A 15,551-nucleotide genomic window follows, 5' to 3' on the forward strand; every position below is an offset into this window, starting at 1 on the left:
AAGATGTTGACAAAGCGTTAACATTTCTCACCATCTACGACGCGCTCTTTGAACTATCAGATTTGGCGATAATTAAACGCCTAGCACCTTACTGTGAGGTGTTACACTATCGGAGAGGTAAGCATTCTTATGCTCCCGCTGTTTACAATGGCTATCGATACTACCGTGTTCGGGTTTTTAAACCTATCCCGAGTTTCCTGAGATTTGGAAAGTTTCAGATCTTCCTGCGACGTAATGGCCAAGACGTAATTGGTCTGGACACTTTGCTAATGGCTGCCCCAACAAGATTTGCTTCAATTGCGAAGGCATTGGCCACGAGGCGTCAGAGTGTCAACGCCTCGTTCTATGCTGTATTTGTAAAGAGGAAGGCCACTTGGGGATCAATTGTGATTACTCTTGGGTCTTTCCACTCACTCGCTGCGCCGAAACCGATGAAACGGATGAAGTAAACATTGATGTATCAGACGAGCATGGTTCTATTGACGAAAATGCTACACTTGCCTCTGTTCTTCTTCCACCAAAAAATCAATCCTCTGAAAATTTTCCTCCGCCAAATCCGCCTGTCAACGAAGAACTTGCTGAGAATTTGCCTCCCGTCTCCCCCCCGCCTGACGACTTCAATGAAACTGATCTATCTTCTCAACCGGAACAACCTTCTCAACCTGAATATTTCAACGAGACTCAGCCACCCTCTCAACCTGAACAGTCTGAGCAACATCCTAAACCAGAACAACCTTCGCAACACTCTAAACCTGAGCAGCAACACTCTCAACCCGAACTGCCCTCGCACAATCTCTCTGAACAATCTTCTCAACCGTCATCCGTCTCTTCTGATTCCCCGATTCTGGATCCTCATGGTTTCATTGCTCCCAAATCCATCAAGCCGTCATCCCGTCACACACCTGCTCGCTTGCCTGATCTGTCCCTTGCCTGCATTCGTAAACCTACTACAACTACACTCACCACCAGAACGCCACACTCATCGATACCTGTTCCTACCACAGCTTCATTTACCCTTGAAACCGAAAATGACATGGAAACCACCCACGATCTCAAAAGAAAATCATCCGATGTATCTCCAAGTCGAAAGGAAACTACCCCCACGGAAAAGAAAAAAGGAAAAAATAGACACTCTAAAAAGTCCAAGTAAGTCTTTACTTTTTTAAGTGAGTCTTTTTTCCAAGTTATTTCAAACTCTTAACTATTAATGCAAGGGGGCTAGCAAGCCCCCTTACCGACAATTTCTTGTTTGATTTGATCGAGAAGTCCAACTGTGATGTCTGTTTTGTACAAGAAACGTTAATTCATTCTGAATCTACTATCAAATCTCTATCCTGTAGATGGCTGGCCCGTAGTTTTTGGTCCCCTACCTCCGGGAAACAGGGTGGTGTCGTCACCTTGATTTCTTCGAAATGCTCAAACGAAATCGTATCTTGGAAGAAGGACTCACAAGGTCGTATTGTCAGTGTTTTGATCAGGTGCAACGACTTTGATATTAATCTAGTCAATATCTACGCTCCTACCAATCCTACCGAACGGAAAAGTTTTTTTGTTTCGATTCATGAATTTTTCATTCCCTCCTCTGCGACTATCATCGGAGGAGATTTTAATTGTTACGACAACGCTCTCGATAAATTTGGTGGGAATATCTCTATACACAAAGACTACGAAACTTTAAAAAGTGATTTCGCGCTTTCAGATGTTTGGCGAAATTTGCATCCAAGATCAAGAGAATTTACGTGGTTTAACTCCACACGGTCAATTGGGAGTAGACTTGACAAGTTTTTAATTTCGAAAGATTTATTATCACCCAACGTTAAGTGTGACATTCGCCCTTGTTCGATATCCGACCACGATTTTGTTTTTCTTACCTTTGATATTTCCAGCGTTGTAAAACGCGGTCCAGGCGTTTGTTGTTTTAACAACTCTCTTTTGAACGATAAGGATTTTTGCGCTATTATAGAGAAACTAATCGATGATCATGTACGTTTTTTATCTTGTTTTCCGTGTCTCCAAGATTGGTGGGAGTTTTTAAAACAGTCTATTAAAGAAGAAACGATCTCCTTTTCCCGTAAAAAGCGAAGACAATTGCAAAGAGACCAGGTAATTTTGACGAACAAATTGATCCGTCTTCGTCTACGTTTAGTTGACGGAGACAATTCCGTCATCCCTTTAATTTCTGACACCGAATGTCGTTTGAAAGCCCTTCGAACTAAACAAGTCGAAGGAATCATTATTCGTAGTAGAGCAGAATGGCTAGAGGAAGGCGAACGCCCCAGTCGGTACTTTTTTAATGTACAAAGAATTAAAGCTCAACGATCCCACATCTCTTCGGTTTATTATTCTACCGGTGTCAAAGTCTCCTCCCAAGAAGAGATTGAAAAAGTTCATATCGATTTCTACACTCAGCTCTTTTCCGAAGAACCGATAGATGCTGCTCTTCAAGAAGATCTTTTATCCTCTCTATCACGGAAATTAACTTTTGATCAGGCGTCATCTTGTGAAGGCGAGATCACGCTTGACAAACTTACTCTCGCTATGAAAAATATGAATAGGAATAAATCGCCTGGCCCTGATGGCCTTTCGGTTGAATTCTACGCTAGATTTTGGGATCGTTTAGCTCCACATTTATGTCAAGTCTTAAACGCATGCTACCAAACCGGAGAGATGTGTGATTCCATGAAGATGAGCAACACACGCGTTATTTTTAAGAAAGGAGATCGTAAGAATCTGAAAAATTGGCGTCCGATTTCCCTCTTAAACGTTGATTATAAGTTATGCTCAAAAGTTCTCTCTCTTCGACTCTCTGAAGTTCTGGAATATATCGTTGACCCTGATCAAACTTGTTCTGTGCCCGGACGCAAAATTACTTCAAACTTACATTTACTTAGAGATATCTTAGATTACATCGACCGCACGAATGAAAACGGAATTTTGCTCAGTTTAGATCAAGAGAAAGCCTTCGATCGCGTTAATCGCACCTTTCTGCAAAGCCTCTTACCCCGTTTTGGTTTTGGCCCGTCTTTTTGTTTTTGGATCAACACTTTATATAATGGGGTCAATATGCGTGTTATTGTTAATGAATGGCTAACCGATGCGATTCCTTTGTCTCGTGGGGTAAGACAGGGGGATTCCCTCTCTCCCCTGCTCTATGTTTTGTGCGTTGAAACTCTCGCATGCAAAATCCGAAATAATCCTAAAATCGAAGGCTTTCTCCTTCCGGGCGCACGTGGTCTCTGCTATAAAGTTGGTAATTATGCTGACGATACGACCTGTATGGTGAAATCTTATCGCTCTCTGCAAGTTCTATTCAACATGATTAATATTTACGAGCGTGGCTCTGGAGCACGCCTTAATGTCACGAAAACAGAGGCCATTTGGTTGGGGGCGTGGCGTAAGCGCGACGACCAACCACTTGGCCTCAAATGGGTGACAAAAATTAAAATTCTAGGTGTTGTTTTCGGCCGCGATACTGAATTAGATAACTGGCGGCCAAAACTAGAGAAATTAGAAAAACATCTAAATTTATGGAAATCCCGCTCTCTTTCTCTTGTCGGCCGATCACTCATCGTTGACACCCTCGGAATTAGCAAGCTCCTATATCTCTCTACAGTTTTGTGTGTCCCAAAATGGGTAATTTCTAAGGTGAACGCTTTAATCTGGCCATTTGTCTGGAGTTGTCGAATTGAAACGGTGAGCCGAGCGACCTGCCACCAATCTCTTAGCAGTGGCGGTCTCGGCATTTTGAATTTCCTGATCAAAGGTAAATCTCTTAAATTAGCCTCAGTAATTTCTAATCTAGATGATCGCGAATCAAAATCCTTTTATTTGGCCAGATATTTTCTAGGCTCTAGGCTTGCCTCCTGTCGCTCGGAGTGGAGCTCTCTTCGAGATAACTCCACCCCGCGTACACAGATCTTGACGCCCTATTATGAGAATGTTCTCTCGGCGCTCACCACTCCACGTGGGATTCTCTCCCGCACGGAGTGGTGCGATTTTGAATTTTCTTCCAAGAAATGTTATCAAACTCTCTTGAAGGAAACTCCACATCTCCAATTCTTCATCGCTTTTGGACTCCCTTCCTTCCGATTGACTTTAATCTTGACAAATTTTGGAATTTAGTGCGAGATGACTTTTCTGAAAATTATAAGAACGACATACTCTGGAAAATTGTACTTCGCGCTATTAAGGTCCGCGATTCTCTAAAGAATTGGGGATATATCGACTCAGATAAGTGCGCCTTCTGTTCCCGTAAAGAAACTTTAGATCACTGTTTTCTCAATTGCCCCCGTATGAAATCTGTATGGACCCACTTTTCCCCTGTTATCTCCTCTATCCTTGGAACTAGATTTCTCCCATCCTGTACCTATGTTTTCTTTTTTCGTTGGACCCCCGCTAGTCCAAAACAGAATCGTATTGTCCGCTTTCTAATTAAGATAATTCTGTACAGCATCTGGAAATTTCGAAATAAATCTACCTTCCACAATGGGAATGACCCCCCTGAGGGTATAATTCGCTATGCCCTCAGCGAGACCAAAAACAGAATTGCGTGCGACTACTTCCGACTCTCGTTATCTAACTTTAGAAAAGCTTGGGAGTCCCCATCAATCTGTACAATTGATGGAGACTCCTATAGAATACTTTTGTAAATAGATAACCTTAAGCTTTAGTTAACATTTGATTAAATCAACTGGGAATTATTTACAACTTAGAATTAGCATTAAACAATCCTAGAGTTACATTAATATTAGTCTACGTTAGCCCTAGCCATACCAATATCATAGATTAAGCTTATATTAATATTAGACCTAACTATTTTGGAATTATTTATAACCTTACATTAATATTAGTAATATGTAATACTCGTAGATAATTAACAACTCTTGAACTTTGGAACTTTGGAATGTTTATTAATAATTAGTTGGGGCCAAGCCCACGTGCGTTAGCACTTTTATTTTGTAACTTATCTGGTTTGTTATGAATAAACCCTTTTCAAAACTTAAATTGGGCGAAGAACACGAGAAGACTGCTGACAGCTACTATAACCTGGGTGTTACCCAATTTACACTTGGAGATTACACCTCAGCCGCAGAGTCCGACAAGCGAGCACTTAATATCAGACAAAAGGTATTGGGCGAAGAACATGATTGGACCGCTAATAGCTACCATAATCTGGGGGATATCCAATTTGCACTTGGAGATTGCACCTCAGCTGCTGAGTCACACAAGCGAGCACTTAAAATCAGACAAAAGGTATTGGGCAAAGAACATGAGGAGACCGCTAATAGCTACCTTAATCTGGGGGCTATCCAATTTGCACTTGGAGATTACACCTCAGCTGCTGAGTCACACAAGCGAGCACTTAACATCAAACTAAAACTATTGGGCGAAGAACATGAGGAGACCGCTAAAAGCCACGATAATCTGGGGGTTACCCAATATGCACTTAAAGATTACACCTCAGCCGCTGAGTCACACAAGCGAGCACTTAACATCAGACGAAAGGTATTGGGTGAAGAACATGAAAAGACTGCTGACAGCTACCATAATCTGGGGGTTACCCAATATGCACTTAAAGATTACACCTCAGCCGCTGAGTCACACAAGCGAGCACGTAACATCAGACAAAAGGTATTAGGTGAAAAACATGAGAGGACGGCTGACAGCTACTATAACCTGGGTGTTACCCAATGTACACTTAGAGATTACAACTCAGCCGCTGAGTCACACAAGCGAGCACTTAACATCAGACAAAAGGTATTGGGCGAAGAAAATGAGGAGACCGCTGATAGCTACTATAGCCTGGGGGCTACCCAGCATACACTTGGAGACCGCACCTCAGCCCCTGAGGTAGACCAGGGAGCACTTAACATGAGACAAAAGGTATTGGGCGAAGAATATAAAAAGGCCGTTAACAGCCACTATAATCTGGGGGTTACCCAATATATACCTAATATGTAAAAAAATTAAGTAGGTTGATAAATCCGTGTGGGGATTTTTCGATTTTCTTACTGTTTGCCTTGCAATTTTTCTGTCAAGTTTACCGATTTAACCTAAACCGATTCGTTTTAAGTAGGAGGCCATCGCGGAAGATGCACCTAGCTAAACGAAATTCTCTCACACGATATTTAAGGTTAATATCTTGGAAGTCTTTGGACCAAATTTTAAGGTAATCCGTTTAGTCTACAGACCCTATTAATTCATTCAAAGAAGGCACATTGGCGTATACATGAATTAGGTTTTTTTTTTTCTCACATCTCATGAGACTCTAAGCAAATACATATTTTGCGGGTAACTTTCCAACGGTTATTAAGGCACCCGTGACAGACCTTAAGGGTTCTTTGGCTCAGTTCTGCCGTTAAAGACCAGAATCAGTAATCCGGTTTGGTTTTTCCTGTGCAGGAAAATGTACAATAGGCGCCACAAGGCAGTTTTTAATTGGCGTTCAGTGATGTGGTAGACTTAGCCTAGGAACGAGGTTGAATTTTGGCATCGACTGTTTCAGGCTTGAAGTGCTGTGCCGCAAATAAGCGATAACCAGGCTTTTCACAGTTTACACTTATCTTCCGAATGAACTTTTGGCGAACAAAACAACCACACTTTCCTGACAAAAAAGGCTTTTGGAAGTTACTGCCACATATCTTTCATTTCCATAAGTCAAAAAAAACTTGCGGTCCATAGCATGGCTTTGGTGGTATATAGTTCAGAGGCAAAAAAACTTTAGAAGTTTGTTATCAGATCTGAGCGGGAGAAAACCTTGTAAACAAAGATCATCGCGTTGAAATACATATATTTATTGAGCGACTGTTGGGATAAAGTAGACATAGGAATGGAAAATGGAGAAATTTGGCTCGTGCATGCAGAGAAAGATATCAATTGCAGCGTCATTATGTGATGACTTTTGCAACCAGAAGTTTAATAAACGTAGGATTTTACTTAGTATTGGTTTTGTAGGAAGCCTGAGATATGAGTTTATCATTCTGCAGAGTTGGATGGTTACCATCATTCTGGACTTCTCCGAGAAACGGTGTAAGTCACAAAGTGACTCATTCCTTGTCTGTTGACTTTGCTGCAGTACTTACACTAGTCCCCGCATTTCATCTGGCGATTTTAGTATTTCCATTTTGTCATGACATCAATTTGTTCCTAAGTCTTAATCTCCACTAACTCTCCATGATAACAAACAATGAAAGGTACTCAACGGCGATTTTGCTTAAAACAGCAAGGCCTTCAATTCGTTCACTCTGAACCGTATATCCGGCCAGATTATAGGTCCGTGTAGCCTCTTGTTTCTACTGGCTTACGTATCCCGCAGTAAAACTTGATGGTAAAGGATCGAGTGTGAGCAGCGAAGATTGGCTAAACCACGAGCCTTTATCCGTTTCGGTGAGATTCTTTGGCCATTCCACTTCGAATTTCTTTACCTCGTGTGCTAACAGCCAGACTTTATTTTTTACTTTCGCGTGGACTCTTGGATCCTTCGACCCTTCTCCTTTTATCTTTCTGCATTCACATTATAGTTTTAACGTAGACAGATAGCAAAGATTTCCACATGCACCCGATATCAGGAGATGTTTACGCAATTAAAATTCAAGGAACAGGATGTTTTACCGCAAGAAACCCTACGGGAGTCATTTATGTTGACGTGTGATAATTGCCTATTGACACTTTGGCGGGAAAACGAATTCAGTTTGAAAATACGTTTTCGTAAATAATTCGCGAGCGTTTCAATATTTTACACTAATTTTTCTTGGAAACTATTCTTAAATTATTAATGATTAGTTTGGTATAAAAATGAAAAAATTGGTTTTCGAAGGTGAACCGCATCCTTAACATATCTTAGTATCTTTATTTCTTCAAAAACGCTTGTTTTCTGACCCGTGATCCAATCCGTAATCCGATCCTGGGTTTGTCGACGACGCTCAAATTCAACCACGCTTCGGCCGGCGATACAAAATTTTTGTCAGGAAGTAACGATAATCAAAACAAGAAGTTTCCCGGACGTTGGCAATCCAACTAAAAGTTTTCAAAAGGTTCTCCTTCCATTCGCTGTTATGATTGGTTCACAGAATATTATCGCTAGTTGATTGGATTCTCGGGAGAAGATTAACTCCTTCTCAAAGCATGGTCGGCAGGTTTCTCCTTGCGGCAGGATCGTAAGTAGTGGGTAAAGATGAGCCGATATGGGTTTCCCATCGATACGATACCGAGTAAGGCATTGATACTTTTCTTCGATATCGATACCGATACTGTGACGCCATGGAGCTAAATAGTAAGTCACGTGATTTGATTGACGAAATTTAAACCGTATTAGAGACGTACTTAAGTCGATCCTCGTGTTCGTCAATGAGTTCACTTTTGTAGCGCTCACACGCCACTACTTAGACTGGTACAATGCGGTGCTCATTGCCCAATCTCGAGCCCAAAGTCTTCTCGGCTCCTCGCCAGTGGTTATTTGTTGGTGTGATACAAGGCGCGGGCAGGTCACGTGCAATATCGAAAGCAAAGATACATTTTGCTAGTATCCTAACCCTAACCTAAAGTTTGTATAAAAGCGATCATAGCAGTAATGAACCCTTCTTATACATCGAATGCAAACATGGCGTCCAATTTGAATCGTCACTGTTTTGGACTCACCAGCCTCGTCTTCACGTGGAAACACAAAAGGATTACTACATGTGTGAGAGGCTAGTGAGTCCAGAACAATGGCAACTCAAATTGCACGCCATACTTGCATTCGGTGGATGTAACAGTGGAACTGAGGCCTAAAAAGAATTCAGGCCCATGCGGAATTTGGTTCATTACAGCGAGGATCGCTTACACATATTTTATGAAACCGCAGAACCGTTTATGTTTTTGGTACAGTTTTGTTACTTGAGGCAGAAATTTTAAAATGTATGACTTTGTTTTTCAATAAATAAAGGCTGATAGTTTCTAAAGAAACTATCATATTTGTTTTTCAAAGTAGACTTCAGACAATTGAAACCCATCTCATTGTAAGTTAATGTTTTCTACCCTGGCAGTTGCTGACTCATTCTTCATGCATAACTAAATAATTGGCTTGGACAGAAATTTTTTGACGAAAAGAATGAAGTCATAAAATTTCTGCAGTTTGTGGGTATTTCAAAGTTTCCAAACTTACGATTTTTCTTTTGTTTGAAACTCGTATGAGTAAAACTCCCACATCATGGTAATTTCTGATATTTCACAACCACAGATTAATTGGTCCAGGAGTTTCGTATTATGTTCTGCCTATCAGACTTTATTTCTCCCTCCCTTATCAAGCAAATGGGTGTAAAATCTTAACTCCACTGATTTCATTGCTTTAGGATTCCCTTGGAGAAAATCCAGTGCACAAGGCTGCTCGCCGTGGAAGAAGTCAACGTTTGAGGTTGTTACAGGCATTTGGTGCTCCCTTAACCCTTAAACTCCCATAAGTGACCAAGACAGAATTTCTCCTTACAATATCAATAGAATATCAAGCAGACAAGTGATGAGAATAAGGAGAAAAAGAAAATCGGGGGATTATCAGTTGATCTAATACCAAATTCTCCAAATAACATCATAAGAAGAATTACTTTTGAGATCTTGGGAGTGAAAGGGTAAAGGTATTTAGCACCATGCTCACATTTAAAGATGACTCTTAAATTCCAAGGTTTCGTGTTTGACAGAGCTGTCAATAAGAGCTTACCAGAACCTCTTGGCAGTCCACCATTTCTTGCCAGCTTCTTTTCCCCTCATTACACTATCAGTCCCGGAGGAAAGTTGTACAAAACTGTTGAAATAACAAAACAGTTTGTACAGGACATTCTGTGTTTTTGAGCTGGATGCATTTACCCTTAGCAAGTTTAGACAAATGATTAAATTGCACGTTAAGAGTTTGCGTTGAGGTTCTTGTGGACGTTAGCAAAGGCTTGGCAAATTTTAACTGAATAGTCCCTAATCATGTGCGTAATTTGATGAAATAACGATGGTGTTTACGATACCCTGGCCACCAACTGGCTTTTACTTGTTATCAACTTTCAAACTTATTGACAGCACTGGTTTGAGCAAGTGAACCTTTCACCCTTGTACCCCTTCGGCTTACAGAAAGTCATTTCAATTTGGTGCTATCTTAAGATACTACTTGACTCGCTGATATGCACCTGTCTGACATACAAGTGTTTCTATTCCCATCACCTGTTTGCTGAAAAATTTACTTTAATTGTAAGAAGTTCAATGCTCGACTCCATATCTATATAAGCTGTTTAATCTGACTCGTACAATCTGGTTGACTAAAAGGAAAACAATATTACTGAATAAAGAAAACGAAACGGAACGAAACAAAATAACACTTACAAGATTTGTAAGTCTGAGAGAAACGACACCTGCGAAAACCCAAAACTTTACTCACACGCTCGCGAGGGGGTCCAGGCCATAATATACATATCTAACCCAGTACCGCGCAGTTAGGGTAAAACTAAATATGACGTATTTTAATCAGCAAGAGAATTTACTCGTTAATCACATCTCTGCGCGAAAAAGTTAACCTTCAGGTACAGTATAAGACAGTTTTCATATTAAATGGAGCATAACCAACCTCTGTTATCTTTCAGTACTTTTAACATGTACCGGCAAACACCCAGTGACGTTGCCTCCATGCCTGGGTTTGGACAAAGAGTTCAGTTCTCGAGAAATCCCAGCCCTGCTACAGGTAAACACTTTCTTGGTCATTCCTATCATAATGGTGATCTGTTAATCAAAATAGATGTGTAGGAGCAACTAGATGTAGGTCACTCAATTTTGCTTCTTTACACTTTATCTTTATAGTAGTTTTATCCCATTTATTTCTTCATAATTGATGAATTATCTTCTTAAATTCCAGTGTCCAGTCAGAGAAAAAGTAAAAGATTGCTTGATGATGGAGGCTACCCAGATCAAGTAAAAAGACCCAGAAATGGTTGGTATTTTCTCACAGGACTATCACTATTCTAAATAGACCTTGTTCAGTGATGAGTTCAAACAAAGTATTTAAATTTACCGCCACACCTTACGAATATTCTTATCAATAAAATCTCCTGATGAGTGGGTAATCACGAAACAGTCTTGTAGGAATGAAAGCGTAGTCTTAATATTTTCCTAACCCAACGTATATCTATAAATATAGAAAAGTACGAAGATTACGCTTTGATCCCTACAAGCCTGTTTCGTGATTGCTTACTCTTCAGGGGATCTTCCCCTGATGGGTGAACAATCCTGAAACAGGCTTGTAGGGATGAAAGTGTAGTATTTGTATTTTTCAAACTCAACATATATTGCGCTCTACTTTTATGTATATACAATATATGTATGTATAACATCTGAAGGACTGTTTCGGCCCTCTAGGCCTCATCAGTGCAATACTGATTCTAGGATGGGCCTCATCAGTGCAATGCTGATTCTAGGATAGAGGTAACGCCAAATAGCCACCCCTAATGATTCCACATTTGTGGTTTCATCTAGGTCATACCAGAGTGCTCAAACTAGTAACCAGTGAGCATGGCGCAATTTCATGACCTGACCCATCCTAGAAGAGTGCTCAATTTGGACTCGAAAGCAAAGGTTTGTAACGCCAAAGAGCTATATATCATCAGGGCTTGATCAGTACAAAGTTGTGCAAATTAACGCTAGTTAAATTTATACAATAGGCTGCTAAGGTTTGTTAATGGTAAGTTAATGGACCTTCGGCGAAGTGCATCCGAACTCTCCAAAACTAAATTTAACGCTTTTTCCCTCATTAGCTGCAGAATGACGCAAATGATCGACCCAATGAAGAGCGATCTACTGAAACAAGACCTTACAGCAAAACTAAGTTTAATTTCTTGTTGATTCATTAAAAGTAATGTACATTAATCGTGATAACTAGTAATCATCGAAGATAAGGAAAGTGCGTTCGATCTCTAGTAAAAGTTTTTTTATTGTACTGATTGCGCAGAAATATTCAGGGAAAGTGGATTGTGGGGTGCTTTTGGTCAGTGCCATAAACCAGTGGCAAAGTTGAACACAACAATAAGGTTTAATAGTTCAACATCTTAGTACTGCACTTGATACAATGGCAGTGACCAAAACAACTAATAGGACAACATTGAACAAACCGATATATCATGTTTAACAGTAGCATACTAAGTTGGAATTCAATGAGAAACTTGCGTAACTCAATATGTCAATGTATTTTGTGGTCTACGGTTTAAAAATTACTTTAGAACGAGATGAGTTCACTACGTTGCAATTAAAAAAAAAATTGTATAACTCAACATGTTAACGTATTTTGTGGTCCACTTGTAAAATTACTTTGTAACGAGATGAGTTCGCTAAGTCGCAATTCAAAACGTAATTTGTGTAACTCAAAGTACAAAAGCGAGGCTTTTCGGTAGCAACCGTTGCTCAGGGAAAAACCCTATACTCGTTTCTCTGTGCGACTGCGAGTTGTTTACAATTTGTTGAAGCGTTTTTTTCGAAGATATTCCCATAGCACACAGAGAGGTATGAAAAGAATTGCTCATCAATCTTTTTTAAAATGCTTGGGAGGCATTTCAAGATCAGTAGACTCATTCCATTTTGTTTGCGAAGCCTTTTGTAATGCAAATGTACGTACACGGGCGCCTTTGGGAAGTTTCATATGAGGAACGTCGCGACTAGAATCACTTACAATCGCTAGCAGGTTCTACATTTTCTGTATTTTCCGAGGATATGCTTGTAATTGTACTTAGGCATAAAATTAAAGAAATACGGGTATACCGACGATTCAAGACATAGTTATGTTATGAGTATTGGTCCTGGCCGGACCAATACTCGTGGTCTTAAAATAAGTGAGGAGAATTTGCTACCTTTCTATAATCAAGAAATGGATAGATATCCTAGTCTTCTCGGATAAGGACGAATAAATCGTAGGCCCCGTATCCTGGCAGGGTTAGGGGTAGGAGACGTAATTTCCCACGCAGGTGGGATGGGTGGGTGTTGGCCCTTAAAAGCCCCTGTGGGGAGTGGTCAATTAACCTATATAGGTATGTAGGTATGTATGTATTTATGTTACAAATGTTAGCTTTCCTGTGCCATGTGTAGCCCTGCGCAAAGGAAATACGTCAATTGTAATGAATACACATTGTCTAATAAACCTTTAAACTTCTGTGAACTGTGCCTAAAGCCGTTTTCTTTTTAAATCTCTTTTTCTTCTTAATCCCGGTGAAGAACGCCCGAAAATTGTTGTGTACCGATGTGTTAAGACAGGATATCGTGCAGATGTAGATGGTAGAGAGGTCATCTACTCCTGTTTTTCAATAAAGAATCCATCAAAACTGAAGGTAACTTCTGCTACATTATAAACCTTTTGTGGTTTCATTGAACAAATTCTGATTTTATACAGTTTATATCTAAATATATACATTACATTATGATTATAGACCTGGTTTATCGAAATTCGATGTTTCGCAGGAATTTCAAAGCATCGAGGGAACAAAAATATGTTCACTTCACTTTAAGTACTCGCATTTTCGCCGCCATATTTGCAATCGGTGTATTCAGCTCAAGGCAGTCAAGAAAACATTTGTACATGAGATCGAAGCTATTTGTGCCACGTAGCCAGTCAACCAGCCAGTCTGCCAGTCCACCAGTCCGCCAGTCCGCCAGTCCGCCAGTCCATCAGTCCACCAGTCCACCAGTCCACCAGTCCACCAGTCCACCAGTCCACCAGTCTGCCAGTCTGCCAGTCCGCCAGTCCGCCAGTCCACCAGTCCACCAGTCCGCCAGCCTACCATTCTACCAATCGACCAGTCCACCAGTCCAAAATGGCGCCCAAAGCCCGAATTCCCATACCATCGCCATCGTTCCCCTTGGGAATGGTCCATAAAGCCCTCGAGAGTGATTTCCGTAAAAACGACACCATTAGTATGCGTTCTCCTTCGTCGAACGTAATTATGGCTTTTCAGCGAGAACCGAAGTTGACTTTGTAAAAGAATTACAAAAGTACAGTACAAGTGAAGATAAAGGTGAAGATCGATGTGGCTTAATAACTCGTTGGGATTTCTTGTTTTTGGCAGTATATGTACATATAGTACGTTTAATGGCCCACAAGCTTTACCGTAAAGTGTTTTCCTTGGTCGTATGCATGCATCAAGGCGTATAGGTTTAAAATATGCTGTCACTGATGAACTTACGGGCACAAGCTTTTAAGTTAGCTTCATAATCACCAAAGACTGGCGTTTTTTACTTGGAATAGAGAAAATATTTGAAAATAGTGCATTTAAATACTTGGTCCATTTGCTGTAGCATACCAGATTCCATGTTTACGATGGGCCAGTTCTCTACCAACTTGAAGATTTGATAATGACCATGGATATGCCAAGTTATTCTAACTGATTTAAACTTTTCAGAATCAATTTAGCTCCAATCATTGTTTACCAAAGATAATTGGGGGAATAAATAATGTCAAATAATTCAATAGGGCGGACGGGGATAGTGTCCTTCAACTTAACACAGTTGGCAGGTTCTTTTACATTTAGACTTGACGTATGTACTTTGCTGACATCGACGTCTCCAAGACTGATAGCGACATTTTCGAGTACTGTCCTCGCACCTCCCTAAAACAGGGAGGAAAAACTTGGTTACGGTTTAAATGCATGAAATCAATGACTAAAAACTGGTATCTGTTGTATAATTATACATTGCATGGAAAAAGAAAATAGATAAAAAATGCAGTAATTTCATTTTCAATCAGAAAGACTGACTGCTTCTACTAGAAGAGACAGGTTTACCCAGTCCTCCAAAAGGATATTCCGTTCATCGTTAAATACGGACAGGCTCAGTTCGTATATATGAATCAACGCCAACTTCTTCTAAAACTGCTCATGATACGAAAATCGTATATGCATACAGAGCAAGATGCGTTTACATATCGAAAAATTTAACTCAGGAGTCCTTTTCGTCACTTTATCTCCCTCTCTTACTTTCTCAACTTAACTCGTTTGGAAAAGAATTTTGTAGTAGCTGACAGTTTTATAGAGAAATCGTTGTTTAAAGAAAATCCAAATCATTTTTTAACTTGAGGGAGAATGATAAGAATGGTGCAATTTTGACATGATAATTGGATTCGAACTATGACAATAAAAATGGTTCGACTTCTCCACAGGGATGTGCAAGCTATTTGAAAATTTTGCAGCTGTACTGGTTTTAACTTCCCCCCTCTGTCCTTTTTCTTTCCCTCTCTGTTTAAACTCTGCATTGTACATAAGGTTCGCCTGCTGAGCATCAGTCAGACTTAAACGTTTCCTCTGACCAATGGTTACCCGGAAAAGAAATCGGTATTTTTTTTTTTTTTTTTTTTTTTGCGTTAGCCTTTCAGAATGTTTAAGATGGCGTGTTAATCAGTTTAAAGAAAATCTGTTACAAATGGTACAATCTGATTTGCTACGCGGATCAATGTCAGTCAGCTTCTGAGCAACTGCGCACCTACCCCTTCCATAACCGAACAATAGTCAACTGATGACAAGTTAGGGTTAGTGTTGGTTTAGGGGAGGGGTGGGTGCGCAATTGCTCAG

At 40.3% G+C, this 15,551-nt stretch overlaps 2 protein-coding genes and 1 pseudogene across 3 annotated transcripts in view; 2 read left to right on the forward strand and 1 right to left on the reverse strand.

Moving 5' to 3' along the window:
- LOC148722819 (zinc metalloproteinase nas-14-like) overlaps nucleotides 1–15,551 on the reverse strand; it is a 68,855-nt pseudogene that overhangs the window by 49,951 nt on the left and 3,353 nt on the right.
- The window catches only part of LOC148722821 (uncharacterized), a 71,348-nt gene that overhangs the window by 18,072 nt on the left and 37,725 nt on the right, over nucleotides 1–15,551 (forward strand). The gene's annotated exons all lie outside the window — the stretch shown is intronic.
- On the forward strand, nucleotides 1,155–13,150 carry LOC148722823 (uncharacterized). Of its 2 annotated transcripts, XM_088734006.1 has the most exons (6): nucleotides 1,155–5,883; nucleotides 9,330–9,391; nucleotides 10,596–10,693; nucleotides 10,865–10,939; nucleotides 11,482–11,580; nucleotides 11,760–13,150. In XM_088734006.1, the coding sequence occupies exons 1-5, from the start codon at nucleotides 4,978–4,980 to the stop codon at nucleotides 11,532–11,534; spliced, it is 1,194 nt and encodes a 397-aa protein (XP_088590132.1). In that variant the 5' UTR covers nucleotides 1,155–4,977; the 3' UTR covers nucleotides 11,535–11,580; nucleotides 11,760–13,150. The 2 variants fall into 2 exon arrangements, with proteins under 2 accessions (XP_088590132.1, XP_088590133.1); XM_088734007.1 differs by lacking the exon at nucleotides 11,482–11,580.

This window comes from Stylophora pistillata, chromosome 9 (assembly GCF_964205215.1).
Source record: "Stylophora pistillata chromosome 9, jaStyPist1.2, whole genome shotgun sequence".
Lineage (NCBI taxonomy): Eukaryota > Metazoa > Cnidaria > Anthozoa > Scleractinia > Pocilloporidae > Stylophora > Stylophora pistillata.

Bases quoted from the DNA above. Each gene is read 5' to 3' on its own strand.
- LOC148722823 (XM_088734006.1), top strand. From the start codon at position 4,978: ATGAATAAACCCTTTTCAAAACTTAAATTGGGCGAAGAACACGAGAAG. The intron at 10,694-10,864 runs GTAAACACTTTC...CTTAAATTCCAG, and splicing joins AAATCCCAGCCCTGCTACAG to TGTCCAGTCAGAGAAAAAGT. The intron at 10,940-11,481 runs GTTGGTATTTTC...GGTTTCATCTAG, and splicing joins AGTAAAAAGACCCAGAAATG to GTCATACCAGAGTGCTCAAA.